This window comes from Debaryomyces hansenii, assembly GCF_000006445.2.
Source record: "Debaryomyces hansenii CBS767 chromosome E complete sequence".
NCBI classification, from domain to species: domain Eukaryota; kingdom Fungi; phylum Ascomycota; class Pichiomycetes; order Serinales; family Debaryomycetaceae; genus Debaryomyces; species Debaryomyces hansenii.
Window position 1 is genome coordinate 421,378 of NC_006047.2, and position 23,274 is coordinate 444,651.

The 23,274-nt window shown below is 34.7% G+C and overlaps 14 protein-coding genes and 1 non-coding gene across 15 annotated transcripts; 10 read left to right on the plus strand and 5 right to left on the minus strand. All coding sequences in view use genetic code 12, as the record gives it.

Moving 5' to 3' along the window:
- Positions 1-211: 211 nt before the first annotated feature.
- On the plus strand, positions 212-868 carry DEHA2E05082g (mitochondrial 37S ribosomal protein YmS18; the record flags this gene model as incomplete). The annotated part of the gene is made up of 1 exon (XM_459541.1): positions 212-868. The coding sequence occupies one exon, from the start codon at positions 212-214 to the stop codon at positions 866-868; it is 657 nt and encodes a 218-aa protein (XP_459541.1).
- Positions 869-1,410: 542 nt separating this feature from the next.
- On the plus strand, positions 1,411-2,196 carry DEHA2E05104g (60S ribosomal protein L25; the record flags this gene model as incomplete). The annotated part of the gene is made up of 2 exons (XM_459542.1): positions 1,411-1,423; positions 1,775-2,196. 2 exons carry the CDS (start codon positions 1,411-1,413, stop codon positions 2,194-2,196), a joined length of 435 nt encoding a protein of 144 aa, XP_459542.1.
- Positions 2,197-3,533: 1,337 nt separating this feature from the next.
- Positions 3,534-5,213, plus strand: DEHA2E05126g (DEHA2E05126p; the record flags this gene model as incomplete). Its single annotated transcript, XM_459543.1, has 1 exon — positions 3,534-5,213. One exon carries the CDS (start codon positions 3,534-3,536, stop codon positions 5,211-5,213), a length of 1,680 nt encoding a protein of 559 aa, XP_459543.2.
- Positions 5,214-6,836: 1,623 nt separating this feature from the next.
- Positions 6,837-7,598, plus strand: DEHA2E05148g (DEHA2E05148p; the record flags this gene model as incomplete). Its single annotated transcript, XM_459544.1, has 1 exon — positions 6,837-7,598. One exon carries the CDS (start codon positions 6,837-6,839, stop codon positions 7,596-7,598), a length of 762 nt encoding a protein of 253 aa, XP_459544.1.
- A 300-nt stretch (positions 7,599-7,898) lies between these two features.
- On the minus strand, positions 7,899-8,465 carry DEHA2E05170g (DEHA2E05170p; the record flags this gene model as incomplete). The annotated part of the gene is made up of 1 exon (XM_002770378.1): positions 7,899-8,465. One exon carries the CDS (start codon positions 8,463-8,465, stop codon positions 7,899-7,901), a length of 567 nt encoding a protein of 188 aa, XP_002770424.1.
- A 489-nt stretch (positions 8,466-8,954) lies between these two features.
- DEHA2E05192g (DEHA2E05192p) lies at positions 8,955-11,072 on the plus strand (the record flags this gene model as incomplete). The annotated part of the gene is made up of 1 exon (XM_002770379.1): positions 8,955-11,072. The coding sequence occupies one exon, from the start codon at positions 8,955-8,957 to the stop codon at positions 11,070-11,072; it is 2,118 nt and encodes a 705-aa protein (XP_002770425.1).
- Positions 11,073-11,261: 189 nt separating this feature from the next.
- DEHA2E05214g (DEHA2E05214p) lies at positions 11,262-11,621 on the plus strand (the record flags this gene model as incomplete). The annotated part of the gene is made up of 1 exon (XM_459546.1): positions 11,262-11,621. One exon carries the CDS (start codon positions 11,262-11,264, stop codon positions 11,619-11,621), a length of 360 nt encoding a protein of 119 aa, XP_459546.1.
- A 476-nt stretch (positions 11,622-12,097) lies between these two features.
- DEHA2E05236g (DEHA2E05236p) lies at positions 12,098-12,739 on the plus strand (the record flags this gene model as incomplete). The annotated part of the gene is made up of 1 exon (XM_459547.1): positions 12,098-12,739. The coding sequence occupies one exon, from the start codon at positions 12,098-12,100 to the stop codon at positions 12,737-12,739; it is 642 nt and encodes a 213-aa protein (XP_459547.2).
- A 1,475-nt stretch (positions 12,740-14,214) lies between these two features.
- DEHA2E05258g (DEHA2E05258p) lies at positions 14,215-14,808 on the plus strand (the record flags this gene model as incomplete). Its single annotated transcript, XM_002770380.1, has 1 exon — positions 14,215-14,808. One exon carries the CDS (start codon positions 14,215-14,217, stop codon positions 14,806-14,808), a length of 594 nt encoding a protein of 197 aa, XP_002770426.1.
- A 209-nt stretch (positions 14,809-15,017) lies between these two features.
- On the minus strand, positions 15,018-15,091 carry DEHA2E05280r. Its single transcript has one exon. It is a non-coding gene; the product is annotated as a tRNA-Asn (tRNA).
- Positions 15,092-15,353: 262 nt separating this feature from the next.
- Positions 15,354-15,593, plus strand: DEHA2E05302g (DEHA2E05302p; the record flags this gene model as incomplete). Its single annotated transcript, XM_459549.1, has 1 exon — positions 15,354-15,593. One exon carries the CDS (start codon positions 15,354-15,356, stop codon positions 15,591-15,593), a length of 240 nt encoding a protein of 79 aa, XP_459549.2.
- A 296-nt stretch (positions 15,594-15,889) lies between these two features.
- On the minus strand, positions 15,890-16,567 carry DEHA2E05324g (DEHA2E05324p; the record flags this gene model as incomplete). Its single annotated transcript, XM_002770381.1, has 1 exon — positions 15,890-16,567. The coding sequence occupies one exon, from the start codon at positions 16,565-16,567 to the stop codon at positions 15,890-15,892; it is 678 nt and encodes a 225-aa protein (XP_002770427.1).
- A 118-nt stretch (positions 16,568-16,685) lies between these two features.
- On the minus strand, positions 16,686-18,848 carry DEHA2E05346g (DEHA2E05346p; the record flags this gene model as incomplete). The annotated part of the gene is made up of 1 exon (XM_459551.1): positions 16,686-18,848. One exon carries the CDS (start codon positions 18,846-18,848, stop codon positions 16,686-16,688), a length of 2,163 nt encoding a protein of 720 aa, XP_459551.1.
- Positions 18,849-18,989: 141 nt separating this feature from the next.
- On the plus strand, positions 18,990-19,889 carry DEHA2E05368g (DEHA2E05368p; the record flags this gene model as incomplete). The annotated part of the gene is made up of 1 exon (XM_459552.1): positions 18,990-19,889. One exon carries the CDS (start codon positions 18,990-18,992, stop codon positions 19,887-19,889), a length of 900 nt encoding a protein of 299 aa, XP_459552.1.
- Positions 19,890-19,913: 24 nt separating this feature from the next.
- DEHA2E05390g (DEHA2E05390p) lies at positions 19,914-22,991 on the minus strand (the record flags this gene model as incomplete). Its single annotated transcript, XM_459553.1, has 1 exon — positions 19,914-22,991. The coding sequence occupies one exon, from the start codon at positions 22,989-22,991 to the stop codon at positions 19,914-19,916; it is 3,078 nt and encodes a 1,025-aa protein (XP_459553.2).
- Between the last annotated feature and the right edge of the window lie 283 nt (positions 22,992-23,274).

Genomic DNA, 23,274 nt, shown 5'->3' on the forward strand with positions numbered 1-23,274 from the left:
GATGCATGGAACTGACCCGGAACCCGTAGGCGGTAGTCAGAACTGGAAACTGGACAGGAAACTGGCCAGGTAGACGGACGGGAAGAATATTACATAAGCTTCGGTGAGTGTTTATGTAATCAAGGAAACAGCGACTTTTTGAGTGAAAAGTTTCTATGAAAAGTACCCAACTGGAGTAGTGAAGCAAACATCTAGGGGAAACGGGCTAAGAATGATATCCAGAAGCACCAAATTGGCTGGCAGGATACCAGCAGCTAAGATTTTCGCGCCTGCGGCCACATTTAGGTCGTTATCGACAACCAATACATTGAGATCGGAGCCAATATCGATGAGCTCCAATAAGCATGAAGAGCATCAAATCACCAACATCATAGACCCAAACATGAAACAGCAGTTATTCAAAGGACGCAAGAACGAGAAAATTGTTTTGTGGAAGCTCTACGGGTCGTTTCACAGACACAACACTCTATTATCGTTAGTGGCAGTGGTGGAAGACCAGGACTTCATGGAAAAGAACGACCACTTGACTTACAACGACAAGGTGTTATACTACTTACAATTGCCTCACCACACCAAGGTCCACGTTTCCGCGGGTCAACTAGGATTCAGAAAGGCCCAAAGATCTGAATACGAAGCCGGATACCAGGTTAGTTCCAGAATGTTCAAGTTGATCGAAGAAAGAAACTTGCTCGGACCAAACGACAAGATTGAATTGATTTTGAAGGATTTCGGAAAGGGCAGAGAAGCGTTTTTGGCTGCCTTACAAGGTAAAGAAGGGTCGAAGGTCAAGCCTAACATCATTAGAATAAGTGACAACACCAAATTACAGTTCGGTGGTTCGCGTCCTAAGAAATTACGTCGTTTGTAAGAAGCATTTCACAATATCGCTCAATACGACGGTCCTCTGTATATAATTAGCCACATAATAATGAAAATAGTATTATTGAAGTCCATGTATCCGTATAATTGGCACCGATCTCTCTCTGGGTCGCCTGCCATAATCCAAGCTCCAATTACCATCATTTCTACAATTCTCCAATTAAGTATGAATCAGCATGGTTTCCTAATCTTTTACAATCTGAATAGATATTTCACATCCATGTAATCTTCCTTACTCATTAACTTGCATCCGAGTGGTCTATGTATAGTCAACACGAACACCTACACCATCATTCACCAACACCCAGACACCTCGAAGTCATAGGGTAATAGCCCTACGCATACTAACCCAACACCTGATTACTATTCCATGGGTGAAAAATTTTTGTGAGGACAAAAATGAAATTCCACTTTTGTGACACTTTCTTCATATAGCGTGAAAATTTAGACAAAAATTTCAATTCCTTAGTTGAAAAAATTAAGTTGAAGCTTTTTACAAAGTATTAAGGACTAACTTAGGATTAATTAAAAATGTCTCCAATCTGTAAGTAACTATAAGAATAACATGATAAGAGGAGTAGAGTATAGTGATCAATAAGAGGAGAGAAAGCCAGGGATGTGAGAGAATGTATGAACAGATATTAGTGAAAAATGGTAATGGGTACGAGACAAACATAGAAGGCAAGAAATAGTAGAAGAATCAAAAGTTGAGCGTGGAAATGGTAGAGGATACATGATGTTGAAACATATCTTCGGTAGAAGTCGATATACGTAAATGTGACAGGACGAGAGAACCAAGTAAATGAAAGTTGACTCGAAGGCCGTTTAGTCTTGAAATAGGATCACTATATGAAGCTCGAATACATAGTTTGGACAAAATACTAACAAATGATAGCTCAATCTAAGCCTTCCGCTGCTAAGAAAGCTGCTTTAAAGGGTACTAATGCTAAAAAATCTTTGAAGGTTAGAACCGACACTTCTTTCCACAGACCAAAGACTTTAAAATTATCTAGATCTCCAAAATACTCTAGAAAGTCTGTCCCACACTACAACAGATTGGATGCTTACAAGATCATTGTTTCTCCAATCGCCTCTGAAACCGCTATGAAGAAGGTTGAAGACGGTAACATCTTAGTTTTCCAAGTTGACTTAAAGTCTAACAAGAACCAAATCAAGTCCGCTGTTAAGGAATTATACGATGTTGATGTCGAATACGTTAACACCTTAGTCAGACCAAACGGTACCAAGAAGGCTTACATCAGATTAACTGCTGACCACGATGCTTTAGATATTGCTAACAGAATTGGTTACATCTAAATTATTTAATCTATTTGAGTTGGGAAAAAATAATAATGAATAAGCTTTAATCATCATTGTCTTTTTTGTTTATATTTTATATTGTATTTTATAAATAACTCTTGGTTTGAGTTCATCAATTTAAGTTTTATAAAGAAAAAAGAAATGGGGAAAACATTTTATATACATAATTCTACTACGTTTTAAGTGTTCCAAAGTAATGTAGATCGGTAGATGTCGAGAGATGCCCTATGTACTTATGTAATTCTGTTCCGCGTCCACGCTAGTTTTCAATTCAGTCACCTCTATAAACCATCACCATTTATTCAAGTTGGAGGGAACATGTATAAACCATCACAGTTTTACGCTAGGTTTTACCTTTCACAAGCAACTGGTGAAAGTTATTTAAAAGTCTGGTTTTCACAATTGTTCAATTGACAACTATTATAGTAGCTCAATATTTTTACTTCTGGTTGCAAATAACAATATAGGCTTCAGCCACTATTATCAAAATTACGGAATGCTAATGTATTCGGATCTAGTCATGCGTCCCTTCCTCCCTTCCTCCCTTCCTCCCTTCCTCCCTTCCTCCCTTCCTCCCTTCCTCCCTTCCTCCCTTACTTCCAAAACTACATTGGTGGCTTGCTCTATATTTCATAATGCCATGTTCAATCTTCATTCTACATGTTGTAGGTGGTAAGCTGAAAACTAATTAAAAGGGTAAGTAAAATCGTTTTTATAGTGGTGATCATTCAAGATTGAAAATAAATGAAATATAAATATGACAATAGATGATCTATGGAAAAGTCTTGGGTATCAGACTTTATGAGAGTAAGGAAATAATGATAAGAAAGTCCGAATCTTCCCAACATTATGATACGAAGGTAATATGTAGGACAAAATCTAGAGTGGTATCTGCTATTAAAATTTTGCATCTATAGTCATTTCTGCTAAAGCTTCAATTGCTTTACTTGGCCTCAAATACCTATTAACAACTGACTAAAGAGCCTTGCTATTTGGTTTTGACTTCATAAATATCCTTATGCACTCCTAAACCATAGTAAATCATAGAGCTTGGCCCAATATTTCGTGGATGATAAAAGAAGTAGCAATCATACTAAACAAATTTGGAGCGTACCCTGTTACTGAGACCCCCCCCCCCCCCCAATAAAAGGTTAATCATATGTAAAATAGACTTTGTGGTTATAAAAAGGGTCTTCTCCACATCCAAGTAGTCTAAACCCGCTTTTATTCTCCTTCCTAGTTCGTTAACGGAATGGTTTAAATAAGATTACTATATAAATGGACCGAAGCCGTATTCATTTGAAGTCCTGGTACATGCTATTGAGTATTTCACAATGTTGACCACAGATTGGAAAACCCTAGCTTTGCAGGCAAAGCTGATTTTTAACGATTCCCAAAGTAGAACTTTGGAATTATTTCCATTCGAGAGTGATGCAGATTTAGAAACTTTTAATGAGCTTCCATGTGCAATTGGAAAATCGGTAACTGATTTTGGAAATCCTGCCAAATTTCCGGTTGAGAAATACTACCAAGCGTTACCAAAGAAAGATGCACAAATTACCGAAGCTGATCCCGTTGTATTGATTCAGGACATCAAAAACGGAAAATACACTTGTGTTGAGGTTTTAACGAGCTATCTACATGCAGCCTTAATAGCTTCTAAATTGACCAATTGTGTTTATGAATTTCTTCCTGATGAAGCATTGAAAAAGGCTAGATACTTAGATGAAAATAAAGGTAAATTGGTAAACCATAGTCCTATGTTTGGATTACCAATTTCTCTCAAAGAAATGATCCCATTGACCGGCCATTCAGTTACTCATGGTTCGCTTTGTTATCTTGATCGGGTCGTCGACTATAATGCTGACATTGTCAACATTTTAATTAAAAATGGGGCTGTTCCCTTTGTTAGGTCTACAAACCCACAATCTTTGATGATGCTTGAGTGTGAGTCTTTTACCCATGGTAGAACAGTTAACCCATTTAATAGTGATCTTACTTGCGGTGGCTCATCCGGAGGAGAGGGTGCAATTAATGGTATTCATGCATCACCCATTGGCTTAGGCTCTGATATTGGAGGCTCAATTCGATGTCCTTCAGCTTTTAATGGTATCTACGGTATGAAAACAACACTTGGAAGAATTCCATCCAGTGATTTCTTTTCTTGTCAAATGGGATCTGAATCAATTATATCGGTAACTGGACCATTAACCAGGTCTTTGGATACGTTAGAGTTGCTTATGAAAACTGTGGTGCAAGAAAAGCCTTGGACTATAGATCCCAGTTTGACTTCAATCGAATGGAAGAGTGACGTAAGAAAAAAGCCTTATCGTATCGGTATTCTCAGAACAGATGGGGTAGTGACACCTCATCCGCCTGTTACAAGAGCTCTTGATATGATGTGTGAGAAGTTGAAATGCATGGATAATTTAGAAGTTTTTGAATTTGAACCTTTGAATCATCTGAAAGCTTGGGAGATTATTTCAACATTGTACTTTGAGGACGGAGGTGAGGATACTAGGAAGACATTGAAAAATACTGGCGAGCCAATGTGCCCTCAAACAGAGTGGATTCTAGGAAAGGACTCCGTAAAGAGATTGGCAGCTGAGGATATCTGGAAGTGGAATTTAGAAAAACAAAAGTATAGGAAAGATTATTTGAAACATTGGTTACTGTTCAATAATCCTGATGGCAATACCCCAATGGATGCTTTAATTGCTCCTGTTTTCCCGGGACCTGCTGCGAAACACAGAAGTACTAAGTATTGGGGTTATACTGCTCAATGGAATTTATTGGACTATCCAGTATTAGTTTTCCCAGTTACTAAAGTGGATTTGAAGAAAGATATCCCAGTAGAAGATTACAAACCGAAAAACCAAATGGATGAATTTGTTTATAAACAGTATGACTCTCCTGAAAGCTTTGAGAATGCTCCTGTTAACTTGGGACTTGTTGGATTGCGTTACTCGGAAGAGCAGTTGATCGATATAATGAAATTAATAAATCTTCAGTAGATTGCTTGGCTCAACTCTTTACGCAGAACCAGTGTCATTGCTCTATATTGATCAAATTATGTAGTATGTCTAGTTTTCACAATTGTTAAATTTATGAATTTTTGTAGAATAGCTCAATATTTTTTCTAGTGGTTGCGAATATTTTCTTGATTTTACCCAATATTATCAAAATTACGGAATACTGATATCTCGGACTTAACGAACGATTCCTTTCGTCCCATACTTCTAAAGCATTTCAGTACATGTCAGCTTGTGGCAAAAATTCTAGATCTCCCGGCACAGCGTTCAATCGTCGTTTTCCCACATGCTGTTTCCCAATACTTTGTCTATTGGTTACAATCTCTACTTCAACCTCTAACTCCACCACAGATCCTTTTGTCTCCATCCTGTGCAACAGTCTACAATTGTCCCTTTGTAATTATCTATTGTAGCCTTTCTACTATTGTTCGACATCTACACCGTTTATTGTCGTCTACCACTATCTCCTGGAAAATACTCGTGTATTCTGTCCTTCAAGTGTCCCTTTACGTCCGTTCCTTCCCGTACCGTGTCTAATCAGTGCTTATATGCCTGGTTTTGTCAACATGCTACTCCTAATATGGCGTGAACCACTCTGATCACCTAGCACCGTCGCAGATCAAAAGTTTGGTTCGCAGCCCAACGGAACTAGTTATTCCGGTTCTTCCCATCCGACCCCCTAAGAACAACCACGTCATCTATATGCAGACCCACAAAACCGACGTGACGTCATCCTTAGAATTCACTCGCTCTTGTTCGTCTGATTACGTCAATATGACGTAGCTGTTTCGTGTTCAAAAGTATTTTATTCCTCCTTTGGGCCTGTATCATGGTCTTTAAGAATCATAGGACATTTTACTCGTTCCCATTGGGCCAGTACTGTACCAACACTGTGCCCACAATAGATCCAGAATTATTGTCGTCGCATGCGTCCTTACTACCGTACGTATATGTTCTAGAGTAGTATCCAACTCGTACCTCTAGACTACGAGAGATCCATCACAAATCCGTGGTAGTTCCACAGATCCAAGAGGTCCAAGAAAATTAAACCTAATTTTGACACCAGCGCTGCTATCGTTTTTCCGATCTTCACTGTAATATCGAGCTATCGTGGGTATTCTCGTGGTCCTTCTAAAACCGTTGCAAGCGGTTTTTAACCACAAAAAGAAATAATGGAACAATTTCCAAAAGAAATAAAATTACAAAATCAACCGTGAATTACCCGTTTTGGTCAATTTGTTTCCGATCAATTACGTAATAGGTTTTTTATTTCTGTTGGCCACAATACCACCGGAACATAACTTTACACTTTTAGAGCGTATTATATGGTAACATACCGGAATCAAGCGTATATAGCGCATCAAAAGCATCGTTACGTAATAGAATTTTCAAGAAAATGGCGTTACGTAATAAGATGATGATAACCAAAAAAAAAAATCGTATGCTAGAGTAGTACATTCAGATAGCTAGACATTTCTTTTTGTTGAAGGAAATAATTGATGAATATAAATACCGTGGTAATCCCTGTTACAATGGATAAATAAAATATATATTTTTACAGTATTCAATACTTTCATTAATACAAACATAATAAAATAAATTACAATGACAATTCAAAAACAACCAGCTGTCTTCTACGTTAACGCTGCTTTATTCGACTGTGACGGAACGTTAGTCAATTCTACCGGAGCTATTTCAGAATTCTGGAGAGATTTCGGAAAGACTAGACCTCACGTCAACCCAGATGAAATCATCAGCACCTCGCACGGATGTCGTACATTCGATGTGATTGCAAAATGGTCACCAGAAGATGCTATTGAAGAACAAGTCACCGAATGGGAAGGATCTATTCCAGATTCTTTTGGTCAATTCGCTAAGCCAATTCCTGGTGCAGTTGAATTAGTCAAGTCTTTTGACAAGTTCTCCAAGAGCGAAACTGAAAATGGTAAACAAAGATGGGCTATTGTGACATCTGGTACTTTACCATTGGCCACCAAGTGGTTGAAGTTGTTGACCATCGAAAAACCAGACTGTTTCATCACCGCTGAAAAGGTCACCAAGGGTAAGCCACATCCACAAGGATACCAATCTGCTAGAGAGACCTTAGGTTACAAGGGTGCTCACAACAAGGTTGTTGTCTTCGAAGATGCTCCTGCTGGTATCACTGCTGGTAAGGGTGCTGGTGCTTTCATTGTTGGTATCTGTTCCACCTACGACCCAGAAAAGGTTAGAAAGGCTGGTGCTGACATTGTTGTTGACGACTTGACCTCGTTCAGAATCGACTCCTACAACAAGGAAACCGATGAATTCAAGGTTATTGTGGATGACTACCATTACGCCAACGACGAATTCTTGCAATCCGTCTAATCATTTTCAGGGTTAATTTTTTAGTGGGTTATTTTTATTTTAAGTTTGCTTTCAATTGTCATATCATGTTTTAAACATTTTCACATCATTATTTTATAGAGTTAATACTAGAGTTATACTAGAGTCATTTACTTAATGTACATTAGATTACATTTATTTTACAGCTGTAGACTACCATCGATATAACACAATAAATTAAAATCTGAGGTAAAGAATACCTTCTATCAATTTTCTTTGTTGGTCTTTCGTTTCTTGACTCACCCCATATTTATGTTCATTGTGGGTATAATCTATATGCTTCTACAATTTATCATATGGTGATATGTCAGGCCTCTCACCATCGTAATGCGCTTCATTAGCTTCCAAGTTTTGAACCGGCGTGTGCGTCTCAGACCCTTTATCGAACATATCATTCCTCACTAGCTTCAAGCATAAGGTCCACATTCCGTTATTTGAGAAATTCATTTCATAAAATCTGCCATAAGGATATTTATCTATTGTTCTATCCATCCATGCCGCTGCCTGTTTTATCTGTTCGCTTGCTGCTTCGATGTTGCATTTTTCGTTTTTCGCAGCACAGGTATCTATGCTTATTGTTGCATCGTTCTTCTGCCACGACATACCTATAGGTATATTACGAGTCTCTTCAATGTATTCGCCGATCTTACCTTTATTGCGTAATATATTTGTTAGGAAGGTACTGATGATATTGCCTCCATTACCCATGGCCCTTCCGATTAGAGGTCTGCTGACCGCCTTTTCTCCATACTTCAACACCACCTTAAAATTACCTTGGCAGTGCTTCAGATGCCACTCAGAACGCCCAATTTCCCGTCTAAGATGCCTATTTTTATAATTGTAGCTCATCACAAGTGGGGTCACATTATACTTGTCAACTAATGCTTCCACGCCATACTTCACTTGCAGTAATGCATTTAAACCGATTTTATCTTCGGTTGGCTCGACTATATTGACATAATAGTCAATACTAGTATCGTCAATCGGGTATTCTCCCACATAAACTTCTGCACCAGGGGATATCTCTAGAGCTAAACGAGAATTAGAGTCAAATATAGCAATAGGGTACTATAATTCTGTACATTTTATCATTATCGATAAAAATAACAATGTAATAATTTTACATATACCAATCATGTTAATTACCATATGTCCCCTTATTACCACCGTTACCCAAGTGAATCATATCTAGTTCTAGTTTAAAGCATAGATACCAGATCATATTTGAAAAAAAGATTATGGTCGATTACATAAGCAATGACCTTCAGAAAAAATTTATGGAACCTTTAAAAGCGATGGGATGAAGAATAACCAGAATCAGAATCTTGACATTAAACCATGGCCCCATCATTATCAGATCTGTACTCGTTGGTATCGTTACCAAGGATAACTGACCTCGACTTGTCTCACCAAGTTGTGATTCCAACCATATCCTCGACCAATACCACCCATATTGATATCGGTATATCAAAATCAATCATCTCCAGTTACATATTAAAACCAACACCAAAATTAGTATGGTCATTTCCATTATCACCATCCACCATTGTAGAATGCATGGATGTTCAAGAAGTAGATGGTAATGGGACTGATTTCATAAAAAACTACGTGGTTGGTACTACCGAGCGTAAGACTAACAAGGTTTTGTTAATTAAGAGACATAACGACTCTGCAGACCATTTTGAAATCAAGTTAGATTCAAAGGTTAAGGGTGTTAGGTTTTCACAATGTGGTAAATTTGTCTACGCTATTTTGAGTAATGGCGGAATCAAATTATTAAAGATCAACGAAGATAGCTTTGAAGATGTATCATTGGATTTAAAGCTCAAGTCCGGCAATGAATTAGTTTACCACAAGTTTATTTCAAGCCATGAATTCAAATACAATAACGATTTATTGTTAACTATTGAATCTAACGAAAGAAGTCTTGTTTATAAATTAACCTCCTTGAATTATGAAAAATCCTTCGAGATCAACCAGTTTTCTCATTTTGCAGAATGCCAGTGTATTTTCACCTATCAATCAGGGGTCTTGTATGAATTTAATATTGATAAGTTAGAAATCAGCTCACGCTCAATCATCGACTTTAAAGTTTTGAAGTCAATAACGGTTAACTCTATTATTGACGCTCCTACCAAAGCTATCAACGATTATTCTATCATCTGTCCAAGTGTTGACAGATTATTATTATCTTGGAAAAGCAAGTTGTATCTAATTAACTTCAAATTTCAAAGTTTATTGGATACTTATACCAGACCCGACAAAATTTATATTAAACAAGTGGTTGATGTTAAAGGAAGTTCAGCAAATACTAGTTCTACATTTGCCGTTTATTTACATTATAATGCTCGTAAAAAGAATACCAGCTTGAATATTATCAATGTTAATACTGGAATAAACACTCTTAGTGAATGCTTGGGTAAAAGCATTGTCAAGAGAACGAATGATGATTTCAAAGGTTTAACCAATGTCATTAATGATTCATTCGACAAAGAATCCACAAAGATATCTAAAGAATTAAAAGAGATTTATGATGAATTAGTAGAGTTAAAAACGAAAAAGAATATTAATAAATGGGAACTGATCGTTGTTCCATATTTGAAAAATGAAAGTTGGACTTCTATCAAAAAGGCTTTAGGAAAAAATACACCAGCACGCGAATTTTCCGTTTTTGAAGTAGAACAAGATAGAATTATTGATCCTGCCTTTATAAGTAAAGTCTTATCCTTGATATTTGATGAACAATCAGATTTCATTCCTGAGTATACCTTAATTTATCTTTTAACTCATCCATTATTTCCATACGAGCATACAAAAGGGTTATTAACATTATTTACCCAACTTGACAAACCTAGATTATTAAGACAAGCAATAATAACATGTCCTAATTTGTCAATTGAAGAAATCTCGTTACAATTAAATAATGACAACTTGGATATCTTCCAAGATGTTATAACTAGATTGATTAGTGAATTTTCAGTGAATCAAATAACTCATCAATTAAATGACATTTTACAATCAAAGCAAAATAATCTTAATTTAGAGACCATCTTGAATAACTTGATTAAGCTCAATAATAACCAAAGTTGGTACTTAATTCAATCTATTATTGACGTTGGTGGTTTGTTTAATTGGTCAATGAATACTGTAAATAATTTGATCGAAATTATTGAAGACAAATTAACATCAATAATGGCAAATAACTATAACTTGACTCTTACAAACCAAGCTATTTTAATTAATGAGCCTATCAGAAAATTAAACAAAAATAAGAAAGCAGGTAAAAAGCCAACCGATAAGAGCAATAACATCATCGAACTGAATAACGAGATCCAGCAGCAACAATTGAATTCCATCTTATCCATACAGAATAATGCTGGTAGAAAGTTAAAAGATGAAGGGATTGAGATTTCTAAGAGAATTCCTAATTATTCCATTGAAAAATTGATCTTATAGATTAGCATATCAAATATATATATTTATCAGAAATGTAAAACTATATGTAGTAAATAAATGTAAAGATGACTATTATAGTGGTTTTTAAATTAAAATAAAGATTTTGGTGTGACTTTCGCGATGAGAAATACAAGACAAAAATTCTGGTGATAATTATCCATTCATAATAGGCGAATTATTAAAATAGTCATGAGTAACATACGAGCCCTAGGCGCATATAGAAATGCTCTCAGAGCTACTAGAGTAGCATTTAAAACGGATTTGCCGGTTTTAATGGCAGCTAGAACCCAAATCAAACAGGGATTTGTTGACAATAAAGACTTGGCCGATCAAGAGCAACAACACGAAGCCATAGATAAAATGAACGAAGTTAGTCAGTTTTTGATTAAAAACATCGTTCAAGGTGAAAAACAGGAAGGGGATAAATATTTTTTGAATTTCCATGAACGTACCGAATTAGGAGATAATGAAACGATCAAACAATCTAAAGCGGAAATGGGTTCGTTAGCAGGTGCTAGGGCCAAAAAGTACAGTAACATCAAGAAGTGATATGTCTAGAATATAATAATCTACGTATGATGTTAAGCTGGTCAAATTTTGTATTGCTTGAATTTGAAGAGTAGTATAAAGACAAAAAGCAAGAGGCTAATGATATTGGTAACACTTTCATGTAAATAAAGATTCAACGAATATTTAGTATGGATAGAGGTAATAGTAAATATAAGTTTTAGTGTACAATCAGCACACTATGCTTCATATGTAGTATATTACAGTTGGAATGAATCATAGGAGTAATAATTTTCCATTATATGGTTAATTCAATCCTGAATTTATAATTAAAATGTTTGATACAATAACAATGTAAGTCTTCTGTATTAGCTGTTTAATAGTATTACATGTTATTTGTGTCCATACAATCAGTAGCATACAACATAATGCAACATAGAAGTGAGTAGTGTAATTTATGAGATTGAAAATCATCCCAAAATTTTAGCACAAATTTTTTTTACAATTATTACAGTACAATGGCATCATTACCCCCAGCAAAGCGAGATATAGCTATATCTAAGTCGCTATCATACCTATTACGACATGGTGCTGTAAAAGAGAAACTAAATATTGATCAAACTGGATATATAAATATAAACGAATTGTTAAACCACAATCGACTCAAAACCAATAAAGTTACACTCGATGATATTCGTAGAATTGTTGGGAATAACGACAAGAAGAGGTTCTCTATTGTCGAAAAAGAAGGAGAAATAATGATATGTGCCAATCAGGGCCATTCTATTAAGACTGTTAATGATTCAAATCTAATTCAGCTCTCAAAAGACACCATACCGGAAGAAATTTATCACGGCACCTACAAAAATAAACTACCAGCCATATTCAATAGCGGGGGCTTAAGCAAAATGAACAGAAACCATATCCATTTTGCTTCAAGTATAAGCGATGTATCTGGTATTCGAAATAGTAGTAACGTTCTCATCTACTTAAATATAGAAAAATGCCTACAATCTGGCATTGTCTTCTACAGAAGCTCCAACAACGTCATTTTAACATCAGGCGATGCCAATGGGCTTATTGGTCTGGAGTTTTTCGGCAAAGTAGTCGATGCCAAAAATGGAACTCCCATAGATATAAATCAATATGCGAATATATAACTGGTCCCAACATAGCCAGTGACCAATGTAACTTGCAAATAGAGATGTAACATAGAAGAATACATGAATATGAATAAATACGGGGTCAACGTAGGACGTATATGTCGCTTAGTCTAAAGGGAAGAATACTCTCTGTAGGTGATGTTCCTGAGTCAAACGAGATATTTTATATACCCGAAAAGTTAAAAAGCGACTCTGGTTAAGGCCCTCTACAGAACGAGCAATTAACCCAATTACCATTTTGTAATTAGTCAATTTAGCGAGCAGTTAAGAAGGTTATTTCGATCGTATAATAACGAATACTGAAGGATTTACTTACGCCCTACGAGTAATTACCTTTACCAAATGGATACATGGTGACATATTCGCAACGTATTTGCGACGTAAACAGCGAAGTCAATTGTAGTTAGATACTATCCGTATAAGTGCATCCAAAGCACTAAAAGAACCCTGTCCAATGAGTCCTTATAACAATACATGGCAAAAATCAACTGATTTTGCCCCAGTGGAATGCATCAGAATATACGGAAGAATTACTATTCAGAGTGATGATTCAGAAAAAAAAAAAGTAAAAAAAAAGGTACCTCTGCCGTAAATGCAAAATGCGACTTTTCCTTACAGAAGAAAAAAGTGAATTGCAACATTCTTGCAAATCTTCTTTATGCCAACGTGGGAAACATATTCTACGGTCAATCATACATTCGCCTATCTCATACATCGCCTCATAGTATCGTTTTATAGAAATTGAAGTATCCGAATACGTTAAAGACACTGTACAGTTTTCGACTTCATCTCTTCCTTATGTATTTCGCAAATAAACGACCCTTTGTTTATAAATATTTATTAGACAGCATATATGTTTGCGTTTTGCCTGTAGAACAATATATATTCTACGTCAGCTATTTACCTCGGAGAGAAAGTACGAATAGAATATGCTGTAATTGCCTTTTCATTCTCCAGCAAAAGGTTGCAGCAATACGTGAGTCTCGCCTTTTCATGCATCCACTTAAGACGGGGGTGCATTTTTTTTTCCATTGCAGATGCCCATGTAAACGGGATTATATTGGTTTTACTACCTAGCGTATTAGCATCCCATGTATGACTGTCTTAGGAATAGATGGATCCTACGTATGTTGTAGACCCATTACGGCTGGGGTTATAATAGGATAGTTTGAAATGTCCAAAATTTGTATATTTAATAAGCTTTACGCAAGCAAAAATTAATTTTTTTTCATCCGGATTTATAAGTCTAGACTATCAGCAATCTAGAATCTAAAAGTATTTATTCTCTTGGACCACCAGGACAATTTAAGAAAAAATTAATACAATTCAGAACTTCTATCTGTTAGTATAATAAGTAGTAAAGGATCATAGTGATAGAAGATAAGTGACAGAGTTAACCTAGATACACATTTGATTTGGAAGGATATATTGTATTCACTTTTTGTAAGAAAATATATAAGTGGTAGAAGTTAATGCAGAATTGTTACCCAAGTAATCCTGTGAGCTCGTTTAATGGAAATACAAATACAGGAAACAAGATAGATATGGGCGATAGTCAGAATGCTAATAAGATATGCCAGTGGTACTGCTGTTCATGTGGACAAAGTTATGGGTCGATTATATACAAGGATAATATGGAAACGGAGATTGCGGAAGAGAAGGAGGATGATATCTTCATCAAAAAGTTAAAGTACTACAGTCAAATATTGTACAGTGGTGGCGATCCTTCGTACTCAAAGTATGAGTATTTGAATGGCTCCAAAAACTTGAGAACTCCAGAAGAAAGAGTTAACGTAAATTACTTTGAGCCAGTAAGGCGTCGTTCAAGTAGCATGACTGATCTAAATGAAAATTTCAAACGTTTAGGCGACTCGGAACCAGTACCTCATGCTATATCTACCATTCCTTCATCCTGCACTTCACCAAGTGTTTCGCCCGTTCCTGGCTTATTCGAATATAATAGTAAGGTAGCTGTTTGCATCCCAACAAGGTTTAATTGTCATCGATGTAACCACATGATGTGTCCATATTGCTTAAAGATACGATTAAGGGATCTAGACAATTGAGTTATTAATCGAGATATGGTGTATTTTTCATTTTTTTATGTTCATTATTTATACTTGTAATAATAGGAATGGTGTTAACAGTCAAGGTAGTATATAGTTTAATAAAATTTAATTCATAACTAATAAACAATATTGTTGCATAATATATTCGTAGCGTCTGATAGAAGGTATAATGATTCTGGGAACCATATTGGATTGAAAAAAAATAACGACCTCGGTGAGGGTCGAACTCACGATCTTGAGATTAACAGTCTCACGCCTTAGCCAACTTGGCCACGAAGTCGTATTTTCTAATATTCAATCTTAAAAACATACTTGACCATTTAACTAATGTATCGTTCTACATTTCCCGTATATATAGATCAATTAAAACGACTGGATATTGCATAGCCATTTCAACTTTGACTTAATGTTAGTACGTATTAGTAAAAGTGATGAGTCGTACAGTTTTAGAAAAATAAAAAGTTCGTGAATTGTGGAACGGTTTTCAAGATCGCAAAAATAATTTAATAACATTGAGTTTACTACTATTTATACAAACAAAGATGTTAAGAAGGCCAGCCACTACAATTAAGCTTACGCCGGAAGATGTTCTTGAATATGATGATAGTTTATTAGATCAGCAAAATTCTCAGCATCATTTCCAACAACTGCATGATCAGAATCATAATGATTTTATATTACAAGAGCAAATGAATACTAATATCCACAATAATTCAAGCAACGAAATAGCGACAAAAGAGCAATCTAAGGATGACAGAATTGGGGCGACTAGAAATAATTAGTGGAGATTGTACGAGATTGGTAAAGAACCGTGACTAGGATGAGCTTAAGAAATATGTAATATTATGCTCAACAATCGATTGATACTGGCTATTATTTTGATACCTCGATATTGTTTTCGACTTAACGAAAGATACAACCGTAGTCTTTCGGCTTTATTTCTAGAAGTGTTACTTTATTATACTGTTTGGCATTATTTACAAAGATATAATAATTTTTGAATCCAGAGAAGTTATATTACAAACAAGAAAAATTCTGATGATGAAGTCTATTAGTTAAATATATTAATATATGTTATTTACTTTTTGCCTAAGGATTTCCTCTTAAGCCATTTATTTCTTGTATTGACAACCTTATTTTCAAACTTTGGAACAACTTTTTTGTCCAAATTAAACAGTTGAACCTTAACATGCACTGGACCTTTCTTTATGGAAAGCTTTTTACTTTTCTTGAGTTCTTTTAACTTCGACTCTTTTATTTTCTTACGTATTTCCATCTCATCTAACTTTTCAAAATCTTGTAATTTTAAGTGCTTTGATGGTATTATTGGCTCTGACTCGCCTGTCTCGTTATCGGATATTGATTCAAATATGTCTTCTGGTAAATATTCGGGTAATTTATCTTCTTGCTTCTTGTTCTTCTTAAGTAATTGTTGCTGTTGATTGTATACATTTTGTTGTCTTCTTCTTTCCTTTTCAAGTTTTTTCAATTCTTGTTGAGATTTCAAGTCTTCCTTTTGCTTTGCTAGTATCTCATTTCTTATCCCTGACGTAGACTCTTCTTCGGGTGCTTCATCTGAATCTGAGTCCGAGTCTGAATCTGAGTCTTGTGAACCAGCCGATTGATTTAGCTCATCTTCTTCTGCCGTATGATACTCAATATCATTTACGTCCGCATCATTATCCAGAAACTTCATCTTCTTTGGAGTGGCCCCATTTCCAGCCTTAGCATTCAATCTACTTCTAGTGACCACCATGCTTATTGTATATTAGAGTACTAAATGTTGGCTCATCTCTAACTTTTTTTTTTACTAAGTAGATTTTTTATTTCGCGCACGCATCGTTTATTTTGCAATCATCTAAGATGTTGCTGCTCTATAAATCTGGAACTAAAGTAGTCAAACCATACTGTTTCCACTTACTTTTGAGTGGATCATTTCTAATCCTTTCAACATAACCCCTTTTGATTAAAATTTTTAAAGTATCTTGATTAAATTCCATGCCGTCAATTATCAATTCTTGTAATTTAAATAGTTTGTTGTCATCAGACGACTTCAAATTAAATGAAAACAAATTCATCAACCCAATTCCATCGACCTGCTTACAAAAACTAATATCTAGCACCTGCAATTTAATATTCTTCAAACCTATGTTATCAACTAAGTCATTGCGAAAAAATCTCATCGATGAATTGTCTAGTTCGATCTCATTTAGATATAGTTTTCGTAAATTCGGGACAACACCTAATATATCATATAGCGATATTTTTAAATTATGATGAATAGATATTTTATCATTTTTGAAATATAGATAGTTAGAATTCCCAATGAATAAAGTATGCAATTCATTATTGAAGTTGGCAATTTTCAATAACTTAAACAAGCCCTTTATAGATAAAGATGATGCATATACATCAAGGTAAGTAAGGTAATGCAATGAGGGGATATATAAATCGTTCATTTCATTTAAGTGAACTGCACCACTTACTGATTTCTCTCTGATGGTTAATTTGCGAAGTCTGAAAGTAGCATCACAAACAATTAAATCTTGAAGAAAGTTTTTGATTGATATTTTTTCGTTATTCTCTAGGTAGAGGCTTGTTAGATTGGTAGATCTGGATAAGAAATCTTGAAATTGTGTTTGCCTATTGGTAAAATCATATGAAACAATACATAGGCTCGTTAGATTTGGGAAATTCTTTAATATGAATGGCGGATATGGATTGTAAGTATCATTTCCAACTCTTGACTGATTATTATCTCTCATAAGTTTCGGGTGGTTTACTATTGAAAGACACTCAAGCGTATCATATGGTTTATCATCAATTCGTATTAAATCATGGAATTTACTATTATTGGGAATTAAGGACATACTAGCACCGCTTGATTCATTATCTATTATAATAATCTCTAAACTTTTTAATTGAGTCATCATTTTAAAGATCAAGTTTTCACACTTGAGGCTTGATCTGATACCTAACCTTAAAAATTGTAAGCTATTAAGATTCGAAACATTCCAATTTGTTTTGTATAATTTATTAATAAAAAATTCAAAACTCAAGTATTTATTTATGACATCTAATCCTTGTAATTTTAGCTGTTTCTCGGATATTAATAGTTCAATCATCTTGAATAATTGCACATTGTTTGCTGTAGACCTAAGTTTCAACATTTTGATTTGTTTTGAATACGATTTGTCTATAACCTTTTTTATTAACTTTACACCGTTAATGAATTCATTAGTGGTAATTCTTGGCTTGAATGAAATTTTACTTGTGTATAATGATGGTATGTTCACCAATAAGTTATACCATTTTGACGACACTAGATGGCATCGAAGAACATCCTTGAGATTAAATGCTTGAAATATCAACTCTATTATCTCTAGTGGTAAATAATTAAATGGGTCTAATGTCTTCTTCGACTTCTTTGACGATGTACTTGACACTGATTTTGTTCTTTTGAGCGCTAACATCTTTTCCAAGCTTTTGTCGAGACTCTTATTTATAACATTATTATTACTGTATTGCTCCTTCTGTTGTTTGAGTCTTCTGTTCAACGTTTTATATTGACTTTTCAAACTATTGAATAATTTCTCTGGAACTGCAATATTGTATTTTTCAATAGCATTACAAATAATATAGTTGCCTCTTTGTAAAGTCTTATAGGCGTCAACTTCCTTCTTAATAATCAATAAGACCTTTGCGACCCGCAAATAACCTTTGCAGCTTATTGGTTCATGTCTAATCAACTTTTCTCCATCTTTTAAAGATTTGTCCAATTGGTCTAATTTTTCATACGTTGCAGCTCTCTGATCTAACAAAGACCCTAGTTTTGGATGTACTATAGGGCCAACAAGTGGGGTTTCGTTCAAATTATATATATTCACCCTGATCAATTTGAGTTCATCAATCGTGTAGCTTTGACACTGGAGAATTAATTGATTATATAGATTTAATGCTTTTTCATAATCTGAAGATTTGAAATATAATATGGCTAAATTTAACTTATCATTTATCGTCTCCTGATCCAACGGCATCTATAGTTTAATTTATATTCCATCTAGTATGTAGATTGTACAGCTGATGAAGTATAAGAATAAATTTTTTAACAACGCGTAATCATTATTTCATCTTATCTAGAATTCTTTTCCTTTAATATAGAACACATTTAAAAAATTATGAATGATGGGCTTAAGAGAGCAGTGGAGAGTGTGGTACTAGCTCTAATAATGGGATTGACCTCTTATTCAGTGGGTTTGATACCGTTAAGGCTTCCTTTATCACAAAAGCAAATAAATTTAACTTCATTTTTTAGTATGGGGATAATATTGGGAACTGCGTTAGTTATTGCTATTCCCGAAGGAATTGAAACATTATACCAATCGGTAGGTGACAATAACAATGAATTAATTCCTAGATATATTGGTTTAGGATTAGTAGCGGGTTTTATCATTATGTACATTATTGATCATTTATATGTTATTTTACATTCCTTCAACATTGAATTGAAGTCTATTAATGAAATTCATTACAGTGGATCATATAGAGAGTTATTTACATCCATATTTACATCGTCATTAACATTAGGACTTATTTTTCACGCAATGATTGATGGAATATCACTAGGTTCATCGTTTAGTAAATCCCATGAAGAGAGCTCAATTGGATTAATACTCTTTACTATGATTATTATTCATAAATTGCCAACTTGCTTTAGTCTTTCGTCGTTATTAATGAAAGAAAAAATGAATACTTCAGTTCTAAAGTTTCATATATTAATATTTGCATCTATAACTCCATTAAGCTCAATATTAACATTTATATTCATGTCCTTATTTCAATTACAAAATGATTTTATTGTTGGCAATTTACTTGTGTTCAGCGGTGGTACTTTTCTCTACGTGGTAACGCACGTAATGCTAGAAGTCTCGTCTACAGACAATACTATCCCGCAATCTAGTGGGAGTGAGGATACATTATATTACTCTCATCAATCACCAATTGAAGGAATTGATTTACTCGCATCATTAATAGGTACAGGTGTACCGATTTTGATTAGTTTCTTTGGAGAACATTGAATATACATATTTGCTAATCAATATTTAGTTACATTCGTAAAAATCATCATTTTCATCGTTCTCCGTTCCTTCGGATTGTTTATCTCCAATGCAATTATCCTCCAAAAGCTCAATTATCTTCGCTCCTTTTTCGTCTTTGCCTTCCTCTTCAGAATTTCCAGTGTTACCTTCGTCATTACCACTATTGCTATCCGTGTCATTATCCTGTTCATTATCTTCGTCACATTCTAGGTCATTTTCTTCTTTATTTTCTGCCCTATCATCAATTGCTTTATTTTCATTAATTTTATTTTTAGCATCTTTATCATTATCCTTTGCTTTAAACTTTGATGCTTTAACGTCCCCCTTTACTGGAATCAATTCATTATTTCTGAGTTCCTCGCTTTCCTCCTCGTTATCTGTAGTGTTGAATACTTGAGAGTACTTATTATCATTTAGATAACTCTTAGAAAACGACCTTCTTAAATCTGGGGAGTGTAAGTTCATCAATCTAGTCTTGATTAGATCACTGTTATATGCATCCTTTAGATTGTAATTAGAATTATTATTAGATCTTGATAAATAATTATCCTTAAGTCTATTCAAACCAATATACGAGTTCTTCAAGGAATTATTATTTGACAATTTCGGTAGGTTAGGTTTTTCTTTTTCCATGTTGTTATCAGTTTCACTAATTAAAACATTTTCTGCACACTCTTTAGGACCCACAAAATCAAAGTGTGCATGCTTAGAAGATGCATCTAAATATGGGTTTCCTTTATAAAACGGTATTCTTTCAGTTTGATACTTCAATTTTTGGCTATTAGGGTCCGGCTTTCTTCCAGCAATATGGAAGTTCCCAGAACTTTTAGCCTTCCGTACCTTTTGTCTTTCATGGCGGTCTTTTTCCTGCTTCCAACCATTTGATTCATTATCTTCGCTATAGCCACTTGGGTTTTTAATGTTATCTGGGAAGCTGTGGTGCTTTTCTAATCTTTTATTCAGGGGTGCAAACCTTCCATACCTATCATCGTCATTGATTAAAGTGGTTTCCGCTGATATACTACTATTCTGGTGGGAATATTGAGAAGATAACGAAGCCAAAGACGTAGTTGATCTACCTTTCAAAAGTTTATCTGTAGCTTTATGAGTCGATGGTACGGCAACGCTTATTGAATTTCTTTTAAAAGCCGGAGTCCTATTTGTATTGGTCGGTAAACCTATTGACGATGATGCCGAATTATGTCTCTTTATATTAGGGGGAACATGACTGAAGCTGTTTATTCTTGATTTTTCTGGTGTAACTGGAGATGAAATTGAATCATCATAATTCATGACTGGAAGATTCACCAAGGTTATGTTTTGATTTACATTGTTATTAGTTGAGTTTGAAGTTCTATAAGTTAACTTATTATTGGTCGTAATCAATCTTCCTCGTAATAAACTTATAGCCTTATCCAACGCGAATTCAACCCCACAATGATTATATATAACAGTCACCTTGGGCCATGAAGCTCTGGCACCTCTGATTATAAAATCGAGCAAGAATGCTGGGGTGGGGTTTTTGAAAACTTTAAAGAAATCTTTGCTTTTAAAATCAGGTAGAATTGTTATATCCCCGGAATAATGTTGCGAAATAAGCGTTATTAACTTATTAGATAAAGTCTTATAGACATCCATTTCATTCAAAATCTGAAGGTAATGAATGATTTCACTTGTCATGAAATCATAACAGTTGTTTAAAAAGTTTTTGAATTTGTAATTAATTTCATTTTCTACTTCACCACCAATAGAACTAATCGATACTTTAAGAATTGGAACAACGTGAGGATTAACTTGACACGCAATGATATGGTCTGCGTTAAACATCTCCAGTAACCTTGTGATAGGTAAATCATTATCAACAGAGCCATCAACAAATTTCATGGATGCGTCATTATTCCATTCTTGTACACCATTAGTGTTAGGAACTTTTTCATAGATTAACGTAGATGGAAAAACACCCGGTAATGAGCATGATGCACATACAGCAGACCAAATAAGACAATTTGGTGCTGTTAAGTAATTCAATAATCTTGTTTGTTCATGAATTGAAGTTGGGGACACGGTAATATTCAAAATTCTACCTGTTCTATTATACGCTTCTCTGAACGTTAAATCTCCCACAAGACCAATCATTGTATTTTGTAATGAGTCAATATCAAAGAGTGTTCCATATTTCAACAAATGACTAAGATTCTTTAGTACTTTCTTATAACTTTCTCCGTCTTTTTCTTTTTCAATATCTCCGCTTTCAAAAATATCAAACCTTCTAACCATAATATCATTCAAAATAGACACAGTCTCTTCATTTGAATGAGAACATATAATGCTTGCAATAATTGAGCCGGCAGAAGATCCACTTATAATTCTTGGTAATAAACTAGACTCTAGTAGTGTTATGACCACCCCAATATGAAATATACCAAACGTGCTACCTCCAGAAAGAACTAGTGCTGTTCTTCCAATATTTTTTCTCGTTTGAATAAGCATACCTAACAAATAACGATCATCCAAACTCACTTCCTTATTATTTATTAAGTAGTCTAGTGACATTTCACATTCTTTTATATAGTCTTCTATTAATGTTTTCGTGCCGACATGCGAATGCCTATATAGATTGATGTCTCCCATGTTACCTAAATTCCTAGTCCATTTTGTTCTGATTAGATATAATAATAACTTGTAATCCTTGGAAATACGGGCATTTCGCATCTCCATAAGATTATTGTGTACTAGCTCATAGTCATATAGGTTCGATTCTGGATTCACTTTCCACTGATCATTATTTAATAATTCGTCTAATTTTAACGATATTTCGAACCACTCTTTATAACTAATCGCAGACTTCTGGTCCGACAATAACTTTTTGATAAGTATCTGTTTTTCATCCAACGCTGGAATTATCCTATTTATTATCGGTATTGACCTTATTGAAGGAATAAACGAATATGTGGGGCTGCTCGGCTCATCTTCTAACAAATGTGAGTACTGGTTATACAACGATTCAATTATATCAAAATCAAAAGGACCTACGTTGGTATTCACTTCCATCCCTGCTACTGTCAACATTAACTCACTCATCTTGCCAGTTCTATCACCTCAAGCTTATATACTTCACATGAAACAGGTCTGCTTCTTTATCATAAACTGTTGCATGTGACAAGATAGATAAAATGTCGCAAATATTTTTCGATTTGTCGCGACATTGGAGACATTTATATATGCAGTCCAGAATCGATTTGGAGCAGAGTTCAAAAAATTGTAAAGGAAATGGGCGGAATCTAGCATCCATAATATCCATGAAAATTATGGTATAATTGATTTTATCCTTTAATATTGATTAAGAAGTTTCCATAGTGTTATC